The following is a 20,671-nucleotide window of genomic DNA, read 5'->3' on the forward strand; positions in this document are numbered from 1 at the left end:
AAGATGAATCGCAACTGTGGTTTTTATATGTGCACTGAAAAAAAGAGGAGGAAGCGAAAGAGAAGAATATGGATTATGGATATGATCATGGCTAGGGAAAAGAGGCCAACTTGGCATGCCAATTTTGCAAATGGAGAAGTTTTAGCGGCATGTTGCATTTTTATTGGCTATTTAGTAGACGTAGGTCGTAGCAGCAAACGCACTGTGATGATCATGCTAAGTTTCTGACACTGTCACAATGACAACGGCCATCTTTGAACCTCTCACTGTACGATGTAGGACCACCGTTTAGGAGCCACGGCCACAGAAACCTCCACGATTGGTCATCTTTCGTCTAGGACAGCCCAATATCGTACAATGTGTACCGGCATGAAAGGGACTTGAGAAAGATATTTGGAACAATGTTTGTAAAAAACAAAATACTATGGTCGATGTGGGGCGAGATCTGCTTGCTTACAAACATTCTTCCAAATATCTTCCTTTTGGCTCGTTTCCACTGAGCAGTACGGTACGGTACAGTACGGTTCGGGTCGGGTCGGGTCAGTAAACCATGATCCGGCTAGCGTTTCCACCGCCAACAGTACCCTACTTGATAGGCGTGGTGTTTGCAGGAAAGAAGCGATCAACGTCATTTTCGCGCGAAGAAGAAAGCGACAAAGTAAACACTAATGGATGGCATACAGCAGATCTTGTCCTTGCTTCTCAGCATGTTTGTCACAAGAAGACAAGCGCCGACATTAGGCATTTCTCAATAACAAGTACGCAAAGTTCTCAGCAGAACGACTCCCGAGGACGCGAGTCCGGTAATTCTCCAAATGGAACAGCGCGTTCTTGAAAGCGTCACTCAGCTCGCTCTGCATGTACATTTTAGGCAACAATAAAACGAAATATATTATAAAACACCACTCTGCCTCTTTTCGTTTTCATTTAAATACATTTTAAACATTATAGGCACACAAATGTGGTTCAGGCAATGTATAGACCTGATTATATTATTTACTGCATGTTTAACGTTAGCCTATTTATAACAAAACGAAATATAAAACACAACCCTGCATCTTTTCGTTTAAATTTTAAAAATATTAAACATATTCCTGGCAATATTTGCATTTGTACAAATGTTGCAATAAACAACATTACAGTGATAATCTTGTAATAAAATAAAAAATGACAAAACTCTAAAAAGTTAAATTTCAGTTTTAGCAATAATAGCCATTATAAAAGTATAAGTAAAAGGTAACGTTACAAGAAGCTATACAATAAGAGATAAAGCAAAAAATTCAGTCAAATATACAAATTCAGCGCTGGTCTAACATTAACGTTACAACGGAAAAGTTAAATAGCCTAAATATATGAAACTTAACTTAACCCTCAGCCAAAACGATTGGCCAGGGAACGAATTATCGATTCACGAGACCAAAGATCACCCGTTAAATTTACACAAGACGAATTACCACTACAGAGTCAGCGGCAAATGTCAGAACGACTAGCCGAGGAAAGGCTGTTCCAGGCGGGGAACATGAGCGCCGAGCGCCCGGTGATCGCCTGGAATGGATCAAATTATCATAAAACATTATAAATAAACCACAGATTTGAGCTTTAAACAACTACATTCTCGTCTGAAAAACTCTTAAAACTACATTTCGTGAAAGAATAACCATACTATTATATTCCAACTGTATATTAAAAAAATGGCGCTGCTTTTGTTGTCATTCCCCTTGTAGCTCGCGCAAGTGACGATACTCTGTCAACCAATCAGCGTTCTGCAGTGAGTCTAGCTCCACCCTTTAGTACCGTTCCACTGTGCTAGGTACCCCAACGGAAGGGTACCCAAAAAGTGGTACGGTACGGTTCGGCTTTTTGGTACCATTCACAACTTTTGACAGTGGAAACGCAAATAATTGCGTACCGTACCGAACTGTACCGTACCGTACCGCTCAGTGGAAACGAGCCATTTGTGTATAGCAGAACAAAGAAATGTATACAGGTTTGGAACAACTTGACGATGAGTAGATTATGACATAATTTTCATTTTTGGGTGAACTATCCCTTTAGTTTTATGAGTTTGTTCAAATGCATAACCCTACGTATAAGTAATAGTAATGCCACGATAAATGCTTCCTCGGTCATTCAATCAATCTTAAATTTCTATTCAAAAAGAATTTAAATAGTTTTACATATGTTTTTTTTCCAGAGTAAACAGAGAGAGAGAAAAATCTTTCCATTTACTGGCACAAAGCCTAAAGTCAATCAAGGCACAATGTCACTGAGACATCTAAACATAGAAACAGAAAATTCCTCCTGTACAGCCAAACGCATTTAGTTTTAATGATTACTAGCAATGCATGCTCATACTACAAATTGAATGTCATCAAAAATAAAGCACTGCTTAAATACGTTTCATACAAGCATCTTCTCTTTTGAGATGTTTACTTCTGACTGACTGATATTTTCATGCTCCATTTCTCCTGAAGGCATAAAGTGCAGACAGGGGGCTTTTAGGGCCATGAGGATAAAGGGGAGACAGACAAACTACTGGGGTAAAAATATGCTGTTCTGCTCTTCTATTCAGAGACTTAAGATTAAGCCATGAAGTGCTTTGGCTGCAGTTTATTAAAGGAATAATTCACCTCCATTGTTGTCTTCAACCTCATGTTATTCCTAATATATATGAAAAACAAATGTTAAGATGTTCAGGACATTTATGCCACTTTTTAGTCTTTTTTGGAGCTTGTTGACTGGCCCTGGTCACAAAATGATTTTAATGTGGCAGCTCAGATCTTCTTCAAAAATATAGTATTTAGTTTTTTTACAAAAGAAACATAGATTATCAGGTGCATCGTGATTCTGTCTTCAACGATTCTGATTCAATTTTGTTTATTGCTTGAAATATGTTTCTTTATTATTTTATATTTGCTTGTAGTGTATGTTTTGATGCTATATTGAAAAGTAATTATAATTATGTAATAAAAAACTGCATAAATAAATTTGATATTCAAAGAAGGGTTATTATTGTTAACTAAAACTATTAAAAACATATCTGTTAATTTAAATAAAGCTGAAATAAAATAAAATATAAATATCAGTTGAAAAACTTAAACTAAATGAAAATTAGAGATATTGCCTTGGCAATAAACTAAAATAAGTTGAAGTTGAAGCATTAACTATTAACTGGAAATAAATAAAAACTAAAACTGAAATAAACTAATCTTAAATTATAATATTTAAAAACAATTACTAAAATTACTAAACTAAAATGAACAAACAAATAAATAAAAACTATAATAAAACTAAAATAGCATTGACAGTCAAATAACTGAAAAAAATGTAGATCAAGAATTGTTTTAGAATCGGATCAGATCGTGAGGTGCCTCTAAAAGGCATACATCTTTTGAAACGACATGAGGTTGAATAAATGATGACAGAATTTCCCTTTTTTGGTGAACTAAAGCTCCTGTGATGGAGGTCTAAGCATAATCTGAATTACCCATGATTCAATAAAACATCTGCCTGACCAGCCTCCCTAACAACACCACTTTGAAGACATTCAGAGTCAGATTGAGCCTATTGACTGCAGCCGTTTCAATAACAATCGACTTGAAAGATTTCCAATCAAAAATCAAAGTCCCCAGTAAATCTATACAACCGTTTAGGAATATGTTAATGAGCAGTTAATTAGTCCAGAGTGTTGTTAAGATCACACCTGAAAGAAAGTGCCAACATGGCTAAAACCAAAGGGAAGCGTGAAATCAGGAGACGGAGAGCAAACATGATGAACCCTGCACCTGCACTGTAAGGAAGTGACTGTTACAGATATTCACACATTAGGACCAAGGTCAAATTCTTCTCCTAAATGGTACCAAGAGGCCTGTAAAATACGAGCTCTGGGACGGTGGAGGTATTGCTGTCTAGGCACTGAGGCACAGCGGACTCGCATTTGACAAGCTCTGCAGAAATCTCCACCCCGTGGGTCTGATCTCAGGATGGCAGTTACACCTTCACAATTCAGATTGATGTCTACACTACACGAAACACAGAAACTCTCTTATTTGAATGATGATACACTTTTCAGCTTGTCAGACACATATTCATTGGCTTTTCACTCAGCGTGAAGTCAGGAGAGTATATTCAAACCATGTGGCTTCCTTCTCAGTTATTCAGTAAGATTTTTTATTGTTATTTTGAAAGACATTTTTGATACTTTTATTCAGAAAGGATGCTTTACATTAAAGACAGTAGGCTAAAGACTTTGATGTTGTTACAAAAGATATGTATTTCTATCAATGCTGTCTATTCATTAACAAATCATGAGAAAAAATGTATCAGGGTTTCCAGAACTGTTTTCAACGATGATAATAATAAGAAATGTTTCTTGAGCAGTAAATCTGCATATTATAATGATTTCTGAAAGATCATGTGACACTGAAGACTTGAGTAATGACGCCGAAAATTCAGCTATGCATCACATAATAACATATTCCCAATAATACGTTTTTTGCTGCATTTTTGCAAAAGAGACTCGATTACAACATCACAAATACTGTGTGAAATAGTCAAATTCATCTATATCTTTCAGTATTTAATGACTTTTTTTTCTGAGGAAGATCTCTTACTTAATGATTTGCCCAAAAGAAGAAGAAAAAAGATTATTGGAGAATATTTTTCAAGAAAAAACTATTTCGGTCTTTCTACTTTAAAATTTCAAGTTTAATTCAATGTACTTTGTTCGTAATTATTTGTGAAATTTACTAGCAATTTCTGAGTGGAAATTGTTCGAAGTAAATTCTACACCATTTTTTTTTTTTTCAGTGTATCTTAGAAGCGGCAGCAATCATCTACCTTGCAAAACACTTATCATCAGACAAAGCCTTAAAATGCTGTCTATGTTTTGGAACAAAGATAAAATAGGATGCTTGTGGTTAGAGATGAGTCGGTCTGTTGGGAGATGTATATAGATTAGGGCTTCCTCGTGTTACAATAACATGACCAGTCAGAATCCCTGTGCCTGTCAGTCAACTCAGGATCAATAAGACATTTAGAACCACATCACTTTGCTGATTCATCTATCTTATGTGACTTTCCATGAATATTTTATGAACTCTGATATGGAATGGGAACGGGCTCCTCCAAGATTTTATACCTGCTCATCTCAACATGCAGGGAATAGAAAGCGTAACAGCAAACATCAGGCCGCCATGGCTACGAAAAACAGCAGTGAAAACAAACTTTCTCTTTGATAATATATATTCCACCATGAGCAGAGGGATGTGTTATATGTGTATCAAATATCTAAAAATTCTTAAATCAAGAAGCATTTACTAGATGAGTAAAATGACATAAACTGTTAATCAAAATTAAACGAGTTGATGCTTAACAAAAACAAAATTATCTGCCAATGGGGTAAGAAAAACAATCTTAATTCAAACCGAAACAAGATTATTTTTCTTACCCCATTGGCAGATCATTTTGCTTGTTTTAAGCAAAAACTCACTTAATTTTGATTAATTTCCCTAGAAAACAAGACTTAATATCTTATGTCATTTTACTAGTAAATGCATCTTGATTTAAGAAATGTTTGATATTTGCATTGGAAACAAGACAAAAATACTAAGTAAGAAAAGCATTTTTTGCAGTGTACTGCAGTCAGAACTACAGATGCCAATCATGTACCAGGTGTCAATTCTTCTGTTAATGGGTCAGACATCAGCAAAACACCACTGCACACATCTGTCTGTCATTCTCCTATACTACCAGTCACCAAGTTTGGAATAATTAAGCTTTTTTTTATGTTTTAGAAGCAAAGTGAAGTCTATTCTGCTCACCAAGCATCCTCCTAAACTCCTCCATATCGCTTTAAAATATAGCACAGTGCAGAATTCAAAAGGGTCTGATACTTTTTCTGATCTGCGCCGACTCACACACATGATCTGCTCTGTGCTATCATGCCTCTGGACCGGAGCTGCGGCAGTTCATGTGACACTAATAAAACCAGACTTCATTCGCCCCAATGGAAAGCATATTTACACTGTCTGAATCGTGCCATTCACAATCACCATATAGGAAAAATTAAATGTGTGAACAAGTGACCAATTTCAGCCGCAGCTTCAGTGTCTATTTATAATGTAGGGGGCGGAGCTTCAGATTCTAAAGCATTTAATTAGACAGAAAATCTAATGAGAAGCTGAAGTGCAGAGTGATGTCATCAAAAGCATTGATCCATATTGCCGGAAGTGAGAGACTATATTTTTGAATGCTTACTAAATGCAAATTTTGTCATTGTTTAGGAGCACATAGCTTATAGATCACAGTAAGGCTAACATATTCATACTAAAAGCCTATTTTAATTTCATGGGGACTTTAAAAACAGTTTTGCACCAAATCAGCATATTTCACTGTATTTTTGATCAAATAAATGCAGCATTGCTGAGCATAAGAGACTTCTTTCAATTAAAAAAAAAAAACTTAACTATTCCAAACTTTTCTATATAAATCTAAACAAATCAACACATAATTCAATGCATTGCATGACACTAGAGCATAAGCAAATCCATGAAAGTTCACAGTGTTTTAGGGGAATGCTTGTGACGAAGAAAGTTGGATGAATGGATTTTCAGAAGAGTGTAGTTAGTTCATTTCCGAAATGCAGCAGACTAAAGGAACGCATTGCTGAAATGGATCCTGTAGTCAGGCACACCCACTCTGTGGAAATCTGACAACAGGCATTGTTTTGATGTATCATACAGGCCCTTTTAACTTTTAAAATAACAGATTGTCATCAGACACGGTATGAAGAAACAGACATTGCATTTCACAAAGCCAAACCCTGCCAACAACATGGAAACACAAACAAACACACCTACAGCTCACATTCCCTAATGATGGCAGGTGTGCGCTGTCTTTGCATCATCAAATAACCTTCAAAAAGCATGCATACTGCAAGCTCAGGGGTCGGTTGACAGCAGTAGTAGACCCCTGTAGACTCAACCACACACACACACGTCTCTACATGTCAGGCTGCACTGCATGTCTCCCTGCATCCGTGTGCAGCAGTGATGCACCAGCCTGCAAAATGTATGTGCAGCACCAGCAGCACGGCACAGACAATTCAAAATGTGCATGTTGGTGTGATTCATCATGTGCATTGACATGCTTATCTATCACAGGTGTATGTCATTAATTTGACCCTCATGCATGTAAAAGCCCATCCCCCTCCACCAAGGGAAAAAAAATCTGAATAAAAGGCATTAAAATTTCATCCAAACCTAAAATACACATCTTATGACAATGCATGCTAAAAATAATCCAATGTCAATGCAAATTATTAATGAAAAGACAGCAGATGGTGAATACACCCACTTTACATACTGACACACTGAACTATTGAACATGTATGATTTTCCGGCCATGATGGTGTAGCCTAGGATGTTGGATGAGCAAACATACAACCTTGCATATTTCCAAACAATTAGTACGATTCCGTTCATAAAACCAGTATTACGCCAAATATGGCGAAATAGAATATGAGAAGCAAAAACGGTTCTTACCCCGAAGCACACTGGTTTTATCCATGTACATCGCGCAGCAAAATACGAAACCAGTCATTAAAATATAGAACGGGGAGACACAATCCCCCCCAATCACTCAAGGACGAAATAAAAATCAAGTCAATAGGATTAACGCTAAATAAAACGCAATTCTGGTTGCCTCTCCAGTCCACCGGCGAACGATCTAAGGCGCGAGGAGGATCTGCGCTCTCGCGCGCATCTCCAGCGCCTCAAACCAACGCGCGATTACTGCTCAAACCCAGCGCAAAACGCAAGTTAATGACATCAAAATGACACTAAAACGAATAGTTGAGAGGTTTTTGCAGCGGTGGCCATGATGACACCGAAAATGCGGATATAATAAGGAAATAAAATGCACCCTCGCGGCCCCCACCCCTCGCTGACTGCCCTGACACACACACACACAGCAGCAGCAGGACCGGGTCCCTCCTCCCCTCACAATCATCTTTACCATCCTCAGCTCTGTTTCCTTGACAACAGTTTAGAGGGTTTAATTTGGACTGTATATATTGTGATACAGCTAATATTACCATTCAAAGCAAAAATGCTACAATTATTGTGTCATTTGTGTCAGTATTTGCTGTAGCATTCGAAATTCTACAAACTGGAGACTATACAAAAAAGTGCCTTGGCAATACTATATGGTATTTTGCCATATACAATGTTTTATTACACCTGCATCATGTTTATTTGTTTGACAAATTATGTTACCCAAGGCAACTTACAGTTCATTCAAGGAACATATTTTAATAAACATTAGGATGCATAATGTATAGAAGAAATACTTTCATGTGCATTTGCTGCGAATCAACTAATGACCTTGGCATTGCTATGTTAAACACTATGGCAATACAGTGATGATATCAGATAATAATACTATGGTACTTTGATATACACCACAGCAAGCCTACTAAAATTAATATTCTCTAAGGTATTTCTAAGAAAAATATAGTAGTACCATGGTATGCTAAACAAAAAAAGAATAATACAAAATTTAAAGGAATAATAAAAAAAAACATGGAAGTATACTGTTACTTTTGTGTACTTGCATCCTTTACCAGTTGAGCTGCACACTTACAAATAAATAAAAGTACAAAAATACAAAAGCTCCAATCACAAAAACGTGAATAAATACAAAACATATTTATTCAATAAAAATAAAAAATAACTGTAACTGCAAAATAAACAGCAGTAACACTCAACATTAGAGGTTTCAGTAGTATATCTAGGTTATATATCTATATGTAGGTTGATTCATTGAACTGATGCATTTGAAGTGTAAGGTTTGGACAGATCAAGGGCCTGTGACTCATGGAATAACCATCTTATAATTAAACCGCATGTGTGGCAGTGTGTAATTAGGTTCTCTTAAAAATAGCCATCACCAATGATCACGCACGTGACCCTGTCTGTCATCATCTACATTTACTGAGTTTAACCAGAGACTGTATGAGGGGGAGGAGACAAGCCACTCGTAGGAAAATGAATAAAAGAAACCGTAACACTTAAAGGGTGTAGTTCACTCAAAAATGAAAATTCTGTCAGTAATTACTGACCATCATGTTGTTCCAACCCCGTAAGACTTTCGTTCATCTTCGGAACAGAAATTAAGATATTTTTGATGAAATCTGAGAGCTGTCTCACTCCTTCATAGACTGCTAGGTAATTCCATCTGCCAGCCCAGAAAAGTTACTAAAGACATCGTTAAAATAGTCCAAGTGACTACAGTGGCTCAACCTTAAGTTGAGCCACTGTATTATTATAAGTTATTATAATAATTTTAACATTATAAGTTATTAAGCAACGAGAATAGTTTTGTGCACAAAAAAACGACTTTATTCAAGTCTTCATTTTCTTCCGTGTGGGCCTCTGATGTGAATTTACGAGAGCGCCACGACGTATGCGTGAGAACTGAGAAGATGACGCAGACGGGTCTCCATGTAGTGTTTAAAATGGTTCTTAAGTGTGCATTTCCTGGATGTCCGAATCGTGAGAAACCAACAAGAAAACGTAAAAGTGCCTTAACCAATGCCGCAAAATCAATAGCTTACCTTTCACACTTTCCCATTAAATGATCGTGAGCGTAGTCTTCTCAATTCTCGCGTATGCGTCGTGGCGCTCTCGTGAACTCACATCAGTGGCCCACACAGAAGAAAATGAAGAGTTTAATAAAGTCGGTTTTTAGTTTTTTTGTAGAAGAGAAGATGACACTCACGATTAATTGATGGGAAAGTGTGAAAGGTAAGCTATTAATTTTGCGGCAGTGGTAAGGCACTTTTACGTTTTGTCGTTGGTTTCTCATGATGAGGGCTGGCTTTAGCATATCCTTAACAGAGAACTAGCAGAGGAGTCTCGAGAGAAGCCAGGTTATCCCAGTATATTTTTTTGTTGATATGAAAAATTGAGTAGAATTTTTTTTTCACAGGAAAAAAAAAGTTGAAATATGTCATTTTGGTGATCAAAGATGAGTTTTAAGGGATACAATTATTGACTACAAGGAGACTTTAAAACCTGAGTACAGGAGATTTTAGTCTTTTACCAAAGAAGTGGAAATGAACTGTACTTGTATGCTTATTACCGACATAAACAAATATAAGATGGAAGTGAAAGGGATGAAAACACAGAGCAATTTTTGGGATAAAAACTACAAATCAGCCACAATTAAGTAGTTTATGATGTCTAAATATACAGTGCTTTGCGGAAGTATTCGAACCCCTTCATTTTTTTCACATTTTGATATCAATACACTCCATACACCATAATGACAAAGCAAAAAATGTATTTGTGACAACTTCGCAAATTTATTAAAAAAGGAAAAACTGAAATAAGTACATTGCATAAGTATTTGTACCTAAAAAGACTCAGTACTCAAGTCTTTTTAGGTATGATGCAGCGAGCTTTGCACATTTGGCAACTTTCTGCTCTTCTCCTAAAATCCTCCCAAGCTCTGTCAGGTTGGATCGGGACTGCCCAACGGACAGACATTTTCATGTTTCTCTAGAGATGTTCGATTGGGTTCAAGGCAAGCCCAGGCTCTGGCTGGGCCACTCAAGAACATTCACAGAGTTGTCCACTGGCATTGTCTTAGATGTGTGTTTAGGGTCATTGTCCTGTTGAGAGGTGAACATTCAGCCCAGTCTGAGGTTCTGAATGATCTGGACTAGGTTTTGATTAAGGCTATCTCTATATTTTGGTGCATTGAGCTTGCCTTCTACCCAGACGAGTCCACCAGACCCTGCCGCTGAAAAACACCCCCTCAGCATGATACTGCTACTGTTGGGATGATATTGTGCAAGTGATGAGCAGTGCCTCATTTCCTCCATACATGATGTTTAGAACTGAGGATCATCAGACCAGAGAATCCTGTTTCTCACAGTCTGAGTTTATTGCTTTTTTGCAAATTCCAAGTGGGTTTTCGTGTGTCTTCACTGAGGAGAGGCCACTCTGCTATATAACCCAGATAAATGGAGTGTGTCTTTCTGTAAGTGTCTCCCATCTTCATATATGATCTTTTTTATTGAGAGGTGTGTGCCTTTCCAAATCATACACATTCAATTGAATTGGCACAGGTTAACTCCACTCAAAGTGTAGTCAAATCTACAAGCGAAAATGGAATGCTACTGAGCTAAATTTCAAGGGAAAGGTAATAAATAAATAAATACAAATAAAAAAATGCAAAAAATCAAAGTACATGTGTATATAATTATAAGGGAACTCAAGTTGTGGGTTTCTGAAATCTTGGACAGTGGACCTCCAGTAATAAGCACAATGACTTAGCAAATGCTTCTGGTGTCGACAAACCACCGCGAAATCATCCATCCAGATGGGTTTCAAGCCGGATTAACATTCAATTCAGGACATAGAGACTGAGAACACAATAATAAAGCCTGACACAGAATATAAAAGTGTGTCACAACAAATTCTCTGACATCAGGTAAAGAAACTAGTCTGCTGATCTCTGAGGTCACACAATTCACACACAGCTTCCCTCCAGACAAGACACTTCATGCTATAGCGTGCATCTAGGCTGATTTGTGATGGCAGTATTTCCCCATTGTCAAAGGTCTGGATAATCCTCTCTGACAGAGAATGACTTGAGATTACGTGGCACAGGGTTTGCCCTCTCTCACTCTCCCGGTTTCATTTTCCTCACCCCTGCTGGGTCCACAGTGCTGTTGCTCTCTGAGACCATGGCACAGGTTGTAGGCTTTAAATGGAGAGATTTACCCCACTGATTTCCCTAGAGAGAAGGCCATCTGCCTACTGTCACTCGGCCCATTATTATGACTTCTGCAAAGTGCGCAAACTGCGCATGCTCACTGACGGCATCACAAGTCTAAATGCCACAGGCCAATGACTCATGTGCACCGGAAAACAGCATTCATATTTAGAAGCTTATTAAAAGCATGCACTGCAGGTGTATCATATCGTATTTGAAAAGTAATCATATGCATATGCATATAAAACTAAATGTATTTCATAGAAAAATGTATTAAAATAAATAAATAAATGTGAGCGGATAAAAATGGGCACAAAAAAAATAAAAATAAAATAAAAATAAATAAAAAACTAAATAAAAATTATAAATAATTAAATGATAAATCCACCCATCCATCCATAATTAAATAAATCTAAAAACATAAAAATAAAATCGAAGTAAATAAATATTAACAGCAGCAGCACACCAATTAAAGCGCATGATTTGAGGTATAATTCATGTAAGTAGCAGCAACGCATTAGGACGAGTTACCAGGCAATGTTTAATACTTTAATACTCAGGTGTTTGTCTAAATCTCTAATCTTACACATGATGAGCAATAATAATAATAGTGATGCTTGCCTTATAAAACAGCACTAATAATAGCGCAATAGCACTGCAAGTATGAGTGAGTTTATACATTCCCAGTATTAAATAATTAAAATCATCTCTAGAGGTGTATTCGTCCTCTTGTGTTTATCTCAAGGCAATAATACATCGACATCAGGATGAACATAAGAGACTAGCAGAAGAGTTCACTGTTTTAACAGGAGGGATGAGCTAAGGGTTAATGGGGTTGACCTTCACTCCCTGCGTTCATTGCACTTTTATTGGCCTTTTATTAGACAAATACACACATCACCTTAGTGTAATTAACACACATGGGGCTTGTGCAGAATGAAGTTTAAGTATACTACACTTCACTATATACTATATATAAAAAATAAATGCTCAGTAAGATTTTTTTAAATAATTTAATAGTTCAAGAAGGATGCATCAAATTGATCAAAGGTGACAGTACAGGATTTTTTTTAAATGACCATTTCTTTGAAATATTTGTGATACTAATCATTTCTAAATGAAAATTGATGTGCAAACCCATTTTTCAGTGTACAAAAGATTTCGATTTCAAATAAATAGTTATTTTTAACCTTTTATTTATCAAAGAAACCTGGAAAAAATTCTTAAGCAGCACAACGGTTTTTCAACATTAATGATAATAATAAGAATATTAAAATAATTTCTGAAGGATCATGAGACACTGAAGACTATAATGATGCTGGACATTAAACTTTGATCACAGGAATAAATTACACTTTAAAGTAAAGTATATTCAAATATAAACATTCTTTTATATAGCAAAAATGGGTGCTCAGCGTTGGTGAGCATAAGAGACTTCTTTCAAAAACATTAACAAAGCTTACCAACCTCAAACTTTTGAACGCTAGTGTAAACAAAACTGTCATTACATGGTCTCATGAATTTGAATGTTTAATATGAGAAAAAAAAGTTATTTCGCATTGTTAATCCAATTTTCTGTACAAACAATGTCTAAATAATGTTTCCGGTTCAAGAATCACACTGGAAATGGAAGATCAAATGGAAGGGCAATACAAATATAGAAGGCCATTCAGATATGCCATGCATGCACACCAAACATTTGCACAGCTGCATACTGCACAAATAGTAGTGTGCAACATGCTATTCTGAACACAGGCATAGTGAAGGACAAGAAGTGGATCAGTGGATTACGGTGGGCTGTTGTTGTACTGGAGGGTCTTGTGTCTGTAATGGAGCTGGTGTGAGCGCTGTGCTGTAAGGCCGAATGAGGCCTTGAGAGTCTCAGCTGTTTGCTTGCTGACATGTCGAACTCACTCCCAGAGGGCTGGACTTGTTACGCCCCCTTTACCAGATGTCTAACAACACTCTCAGATAGAGGGGGCTGGTTGTCTGCTCACTTGTGAGAACGCATGATCCTAAAAACATGAATCATAATATCCGGTCCGTTTCAAAACAAGCCTCAGCTGACTTTCAAGTGACTGTGAATAATAAGCAGTTTGTATTTACAATGAAACTCAGTTTTTAGCATCCAACTAACCAGAATTATGTGAACAATGTAGTAAACCAGGGTTAAAAAAGCAGATTTCTGATAAACTTCAAAAGGACACGGAAGTTTTTATCAGTTTCCAAAAGCGGTTTCTGTTGTAAACGGCTTAAGACAACGCTACACCTCTACGATCTTCCCTATATCAATCCTGCTCAAAGCATCTCTCTCAGGGATTGAACCAGGTTGCAGATATTCAAGGAAAACCTTCAGAATGGTGCATGAGGAGTAAAAGATTTATGATGCCATTGATTTTTCCTGCGAGTAGCTTCACTTATCTCTTGCAAAGAAAATCCGTCTTGCTTCGGTTACAAGCGTTCCATGCTTCTATTTTAATTCTGATACTATTGTGTGTATAGATGAGCTCTTCTGTGAGCGGTCAGGAATGCAATGCTTTGTTCAGCTCAGACAGGGCTGGAATGTGGGTTCAGTGATCTTTGACTTTGGTATTTGAGTCTGAGTCTCATAATGACAGTCTTAAAGTCATGGAGCCGAGAAAGCTGAATGTAGTAGTGCATCAATTCCAGCCCAAGTCCTCAATACTTTAGAAGTGGATTTGCTTTCTCAGAGCCGAAAATGTTGACAACATGAACCAGACATGAACTCTTCCAGGCCTCAGTTACATACAGTGTATGAGGATCAAAGATGTTGTTTGTGGGCATCCAATGAAGATCATAGACTGGCATTATGCAAATTTGTTACAAAACCTACATAGGTTTGTGCAGGAAGTAAGACTGGAATTACGACTCGTTTCAGGCAGTTCAGAATAGTTTTTTTTCTTTTGGGAGACAATAACTCCATTATTCGTGCACTTCGATCTTTGAATCTTTACAGACCTTTTACATTCACAAACAGTTATATTACCCACTGCATAAAAAGTAATATCAAAAACAAACGGCGCTTTAAAGTAGAAGGTCTCATTCATGAAACAAGCACAATGACTTCATAAATAATGCAAGTGTTCCCACAGCTCAAACAGTAAAGCATGCAACGCCAAGGTCATACATTTCATTCCCAGAGAATGCATGATCTGATCAAATGTATGCAAGTCACTTTGGATAAAAGCATCCCTCAAATGCATACATTTCTACATTAACTGCTGCATTGAATTGAATGAGACAATTTACATAGAAAAGAGAAATTCATTTTGCTCTTATCATGAATAAGGCCGATAGATCAGTGAGCACAATGAATATGATTCATCGGTCAATCATATCATATGGTTTTGTCATTAATACAGAGACACCAGTGCACACGTGGACTTGGATGCGGACCATGCTGAAAAAATGCATAAAATGCTACACGTATAGGAAAATCCATGGAGTGCATGCATTTCTCTCATCCCTTCACTGCTGGAAAAAAAACGTGGTTAAGAGGACACGTGTTGTATTTTGTCTGCCTCTCTCATTACATTTTCTGCTGTAGAGAAGCAGAGACCGAAGACCTCCTCCTCCTCTCTCCAGACACACATTCGTCTCTCTCTCGTGAGCCGTCTAATCAGCTTGTGATTTTGAGACCCATCCCTGTACTTATCAACCCCTCCCCATTTACTTGAGCAGATTAAAGCGTCCAGGATTTGAGCGAGTGGGTTAAAGCTCCCTCTCGAGCGATTAAAGCTTCCGCTCTCTTTCTCCTGAGTCCTGCCACGTTGTCCGTGGTTTCAAACAGCAGCACGGCATTCCCACACGCTGACACAGTGACACACTGTCTTCACTTTCCCTCATCTCATCCTCTGCCCGCAGCTGCAGTAGCAGATAGCATTTTAGCGCACACACACACACACACACACACACACACACACACACACACACACACACACACACACACACACACAATATGCAGTCTTATTTATTTAACCGTCTTACTTCAAACATGGGCACTTGTAGAAAATAACTTCTTAAATCACTATTCTCACTAGTTTATTTAGTCCACTAACAATATTGTGATTTTCTATTAACTAATCATATGTATATATATATATATATATACACACACACACACACACATCAAATTTCTTATTTTGTGTTTTACTTGGAATATTCAGCAAATTTCAAAAAAAATTACTACTCCTTTGTCATGCTAAGGCTAATTTGATAAGCTTTTCATTTACATTGGTAATCAAGTACATTAACATTTAAAAACAAATCTATATTGTGTTTGCAGTGGAAAAACTGATTTTCACACCATTTATTTTACATTATCCTACATATATATAAATATAATAAGTTTGAATGTTTGAGGCATAAAGGGCACTTGAATAACAGCAAAAATAAATGAAGACCTAATTTAAAAACAAATTACAAAATGGGATGTTTAAAAGATCCATGAAAAAGTGGGACACATACAGGTCCTTCTCAAAAAATTAGCATATTGTGATAAAGTTCATTATTTTCCATAATGTAATGATAAAAATTAAACTTTCATATATTTTAGATTCATTGCACACCAACTGAAATATTTCAGGTCTTTTATTGTTTTAAAATTAAAAAATTAGCTAAAAAAATTAGCATATTTCATCCGACCAATAAAAGAAGTGTTAATACAAAAAAAAAAAGTCAACCTTCAAATAATTATGTTCAGTTATGCACTCAATAGTCAATACTTGGTCGGGAATCCTTTTGCAGAAATGACTGCTTCAATGCGGCGTGGCATGGAGGCAATCAGCCTGTGGCACTGCTGAGGTGTTATGGAGGCCCAGGATGCTTCGATAGCGGCCTTAAGCTCATCCAGAGGTTTGGGTCTTGCGTCTCTCAACTTTCTCTTCTCAATATCCCACAGATTCTCTATGGGGTTCAGGTCAGGAGAGTTGGCAGGCCAATTGAGCACAGTAATACCATGGTCAGTAAACCATTTACCAGTGGTTTTGGCACTGTGAGCAGGTGGCAGGTCGTGCTGAAAAATGAAATCTACATCTCCATAAAGCTTTTCAGCAGATGGAAGCATGAAGTGCTCCAAAATCTCCTGATAGCTAGCTGCATTGACCCTGCCCTTGATAAAACACAGTGCACTAACACCAGCGGCTGACATGGCACCCCAGACCATCACTGACTGTGGGTACTTGACACTGGACTTCAGGCATTTTGGCATTTCCTTCTCCCCAGTCTTCCTCCAGACTCTGGCACCTTGATTTCCGAATGACATGCAAAACTGAGCAACAGTCCAGTGCTGCTTCTCTGTAGCCCAGGTCAGGCGCTTCTGCCGCTGTTTCTGATTCAAAAGTGGCTTGACCTGGGGAATGCGGCACCTGTAGCCCATTTCCTGCACACGCCTGTGCACGGTGGCTCTGGATGTTTCTACTCCAGACTCAGTCCACTGCTTCCGCAGGTCCCCAAGGTCTGGAATCGGTCCTTCTCCACAATCTTCCTCAGGGTCCGGTCACCTCTTCTCGTTGTGCAGCGTTTTTTGCCACACTTTTTCCTTCCCACAGACTTCCCACTGAGGTGCCTTGATACAGCACTCTGGGAACAGCCTATTTGTTCAGAAATTTCTTTCTGTGTCTTACCCTCTTGCTTGAGGGTGTCAATGATGGCCTTCTGGACAGCAGTCAGGTCGGCAGTCTTACCCATGATTGCGGTTTTGAGTAATGAAACAGGCTGGGAGTTTTTAAAAGCCTCAGGAATCTTTTGCAGGTGTTTAGAGTTAATTAGTTGATTCAGATGATTAGGTTAATAGCTCGTTTAGAGACCCTTTTCATGATATGCTAATTTTTTGAGATAGGAATTATGGGTTTTCATGAGCTGTATGCCAAAATCATCAGTATTAAAACAATAAAAGAACTGAAATATTTCAGTTGGTGTGCAATGAATCTAAAATATATGAAAGTTTAATTTTTATCATTACATTATGGAAAATAATGAACTTTATCACAATATGCTAATTTTTTGAGAAGGACCTGTATGTACTGTCCAAACTTCCTGTTTCAATAGGAAATACAATAACGTCTTTGGAAAATAGGAAATATGTCTGTGATGTGACCTTCGTGTAACAAAAAAACAAACAAAAAAGTAATAAGAAAATAATACATTAAAAATAAATAAATAAAAAAGGCAAGGAAAAATAATCTTTACATTTATAAATGTATTCTTTATTTTTAAAAGTAATGACAAAATGCTGTGCTACATTAACAAAATAAAAAAATAAACAAGGAAAGTAAAATAATATAAAATACAATTGTAAAATAAAAATAATACAAAATACAATAAAATAATAAAATACAATACCTGCCCATGCATAAAGTGCACAAGAGAGATTTCCCTGTTTCTCTATTAGCTACCCTCCACCTAAAAGAACTACACGGGTCCTGGTTTATTCAATTTGCATTTAAACAGATACGAAGCAGCCACAAGGTGCAAGTGTTTTTCACAAGGAAAGAGAAGCGGAAGGTGAGAGAACAGTAATAGCATCTCGCTCTGACTGTCATGATGTCACTTTGTTCACAGCTAGTTAACACTCACACAGTACCTGCTAAAGACTGTTCGCTCAGTCCACACAGCGATTCATCACATCCGCTTCAGGCTATCACATGCGTTACTCACCCAGGGTTTACATAATATAAAACTCTTATGATAACCTCAACGTCACTGGGGAAATATAAAAAAAAGCACCCTAAGGGGACTAGAGGACGTGTGGTTTAGGAGAAGCAAAGGTCAAGTTAATTGCTCAAGGGCAAAATCTCATTCTTATGGGGTTGGGGGTTGACTAGTAAACGCATTTTAGCTTAAGCAGGATTTGGTGAAACCGACGACTCCCATGAACGACCATTGCTTTTTCTGTAACATCATGGCTGTGTCCCTTCGGTTCTTCTCCGTGAGCCCTGGCCAAACCTCTGAGGTTTCTATTTATACCGTGAGTGGTGCATGTGTGACCGAAATGCCTGTCAGTGCTCTTTGATAGCTATATTTTCTCATCATTTAACTCTTTACGTACAACTGTGCTGTTTTTATGAAACTATGGACCTTCTGGAAGCTCAACAGAAGTGGAAACTATATTGACAATAGCAGTTTTTGCTGCATGCAAAGCATCACCATTACAAGTGCTCATACAAACACTAACTTTAAAGGGATAGCTCGCCTAAAAATTTTAATTCTCTCATCATTTACTTACACTCATGCATCCCCGATGCATATGACTTTCTTTCTTCAGCTAAACACAAATTAAGATTTTTATGAAAATAAACCATCTCTGTGAGTCCATATAATGCCACTGAATGGCTATCGCTCGGCTGACACTTGAAAAACCGTGAATCCGAGTGGATGAATCAGTGTCTTCTGAAGTGAAACAATAGAAAAAAAAGTTGTACATCACGTCTCACTCTCATGATTGTTTGCATGACAGTAGAATTTTTCTTGCACAGATCTATCGACATTGTTTCCCATAAGCCATATGGATCCCCCCCCACAATCGCTATGTGTGGTTTTTCAAGCATCATCCAAGCAGCAGCCATTCACTTGCATTAAATGGACTCACAGAGATGGATTTTTTTCCCTAAAAATCTTTGTTTGTGTTTATCTGAAATAAGTCATATACATCAGGGAAGGCATGAGGGTGAGTAAATGAGAGAATTTTCATTTTTGGGTGAATTATCCCTTTAAAATACAAAACTTTTTAAACACCCATTTTGCTTTGTGGAGATGGTTGCTCTGAAACACACATTAAACAGTTTGATCCTAAAGCAATGACCAAACCTATTTTTTTTTTTTACTTTTCCTACTCCGATTGTGTTTATTTCATATCCTGCACGAAATGTGGATGCAATTATGAAACAAAAATGAAAATATGCAAAAACCAATAGAGACAGACTTTTATGGGATCCTAACAAGAAAAAGAACAGTCAAGCTTCATCAACACAGCTCCCAGTTGCTCCATTCACCCCACTGTTTATTTCCCCAAAGGTTTCAAATCACATTACTCTACAACAATAAAGAAAGTGTAGACCATGTCTAAATATTACGCAGGACTGATAAATCAACATGCTAAAGTGAAATTATAATCAGATGAACTCTCTGCTACACTGCCTTTTCCTCTGTATTTGCAATTTCACTCCATTTAATAAAAAATAACTACTTGAGCAGGAGGGAACTGTTTTGTTTCCAAAATAATCTATTTAATTCACAATGAGTGCATTAACATTACAATTATGCTTAACCCAACAGCTTGTGAGGTCATGTCAACACCATTAACTGTGGTCTTAAAGGTCATAAACCCAATTTAAGGTAAAACCCAATCCAATCGACACGCATGGATATTCATTACGCCAATGTCAGTTTTTCTGATGGCTTAAAACTAAAAAAATTACACTATCGTTCAAAAGTTTTAAAAAAAGTATACTTTATCAACAAATAATAATACATTTTATTTAATAGTGCCTTTCAAAACACCCAAGGTCACCTTACAAGCAATCAAAACAGTAATATATTAAAGAATTAAAGAAAATAAATAAATAATAAACAATCCCATTAGCATCACAGAATACAAAAACATATCAGCACACATGCTTCATAGACACAGTAGAATACAATACAGGCTAATAAAAGTAGGTAATACAAAAGCCTGGGTAAAAAGGTAGGTCTTAAGATGGGATTTGAAAGTATGCAGACTGTCACTATTATGAATATAGAGAGAGAGAGAATTCCATAGGCGAGGGGAAGCATAGTTAAAAGTTCTCGCTCCCATGGTGGTTAGGCTTATACGTGGTGACGAGAAAGTGAGAGTGAAGATCTTAGAGCGCACGAATGGGTATAAATA

At 37.3% G+C, this 20,671-nt stretch overlaps 1 protein-coding gene across 4 annotated transcripts in view; it reads right to left on the minus strand.

Annotated features, from left to right (window-relative positions):
- fgd1 (FYVE, RhoGEF and PH domain containing 1) overlaps positions 1 to 20,671 on the minus strand; it is a 48,066-nt gene that overhangs the window by 19,524 nt on the left and 7,871 nt on the right. The window contains exon 1 of one of the 4 annotated variants that reach the window (XM_077224079.1): positions 7,545 to 7,933. The exons of 2 other annotated variants lie outside the window; for them this stretch is intronic. In XM_077224079.1, the coding sequence (XP_077080194.1) occupies positions 7,545 to 7,602 (58 nt within the window). In that variant the 5' untranslated portion in view covers positions 7,603 to 7,933. Of the gene's footprint in view, positions 1 to 7,544; positions 7,934 to 20,671 lie in introns of those variants that run through there. One more of the 4 variants, XM_077224080.1, reaches the window with a different exon arrangement.

Source organism: Siphateles boraxobius, unplaced genomic scaffold, assembly GCF_051911475.1.
Source record: "Siphateles boraxobius isolate OS27281-9 unplaced genomic scaffold, OSU_SipBor_1 9, whole genome shotgun sequence".
Lineage (NCBI taxonomy): Eukaryota > Metazoa > Chordata > Actinopteri > Cypriniformes > Leuciscidae > Siphateles > Siphateles boraxobius.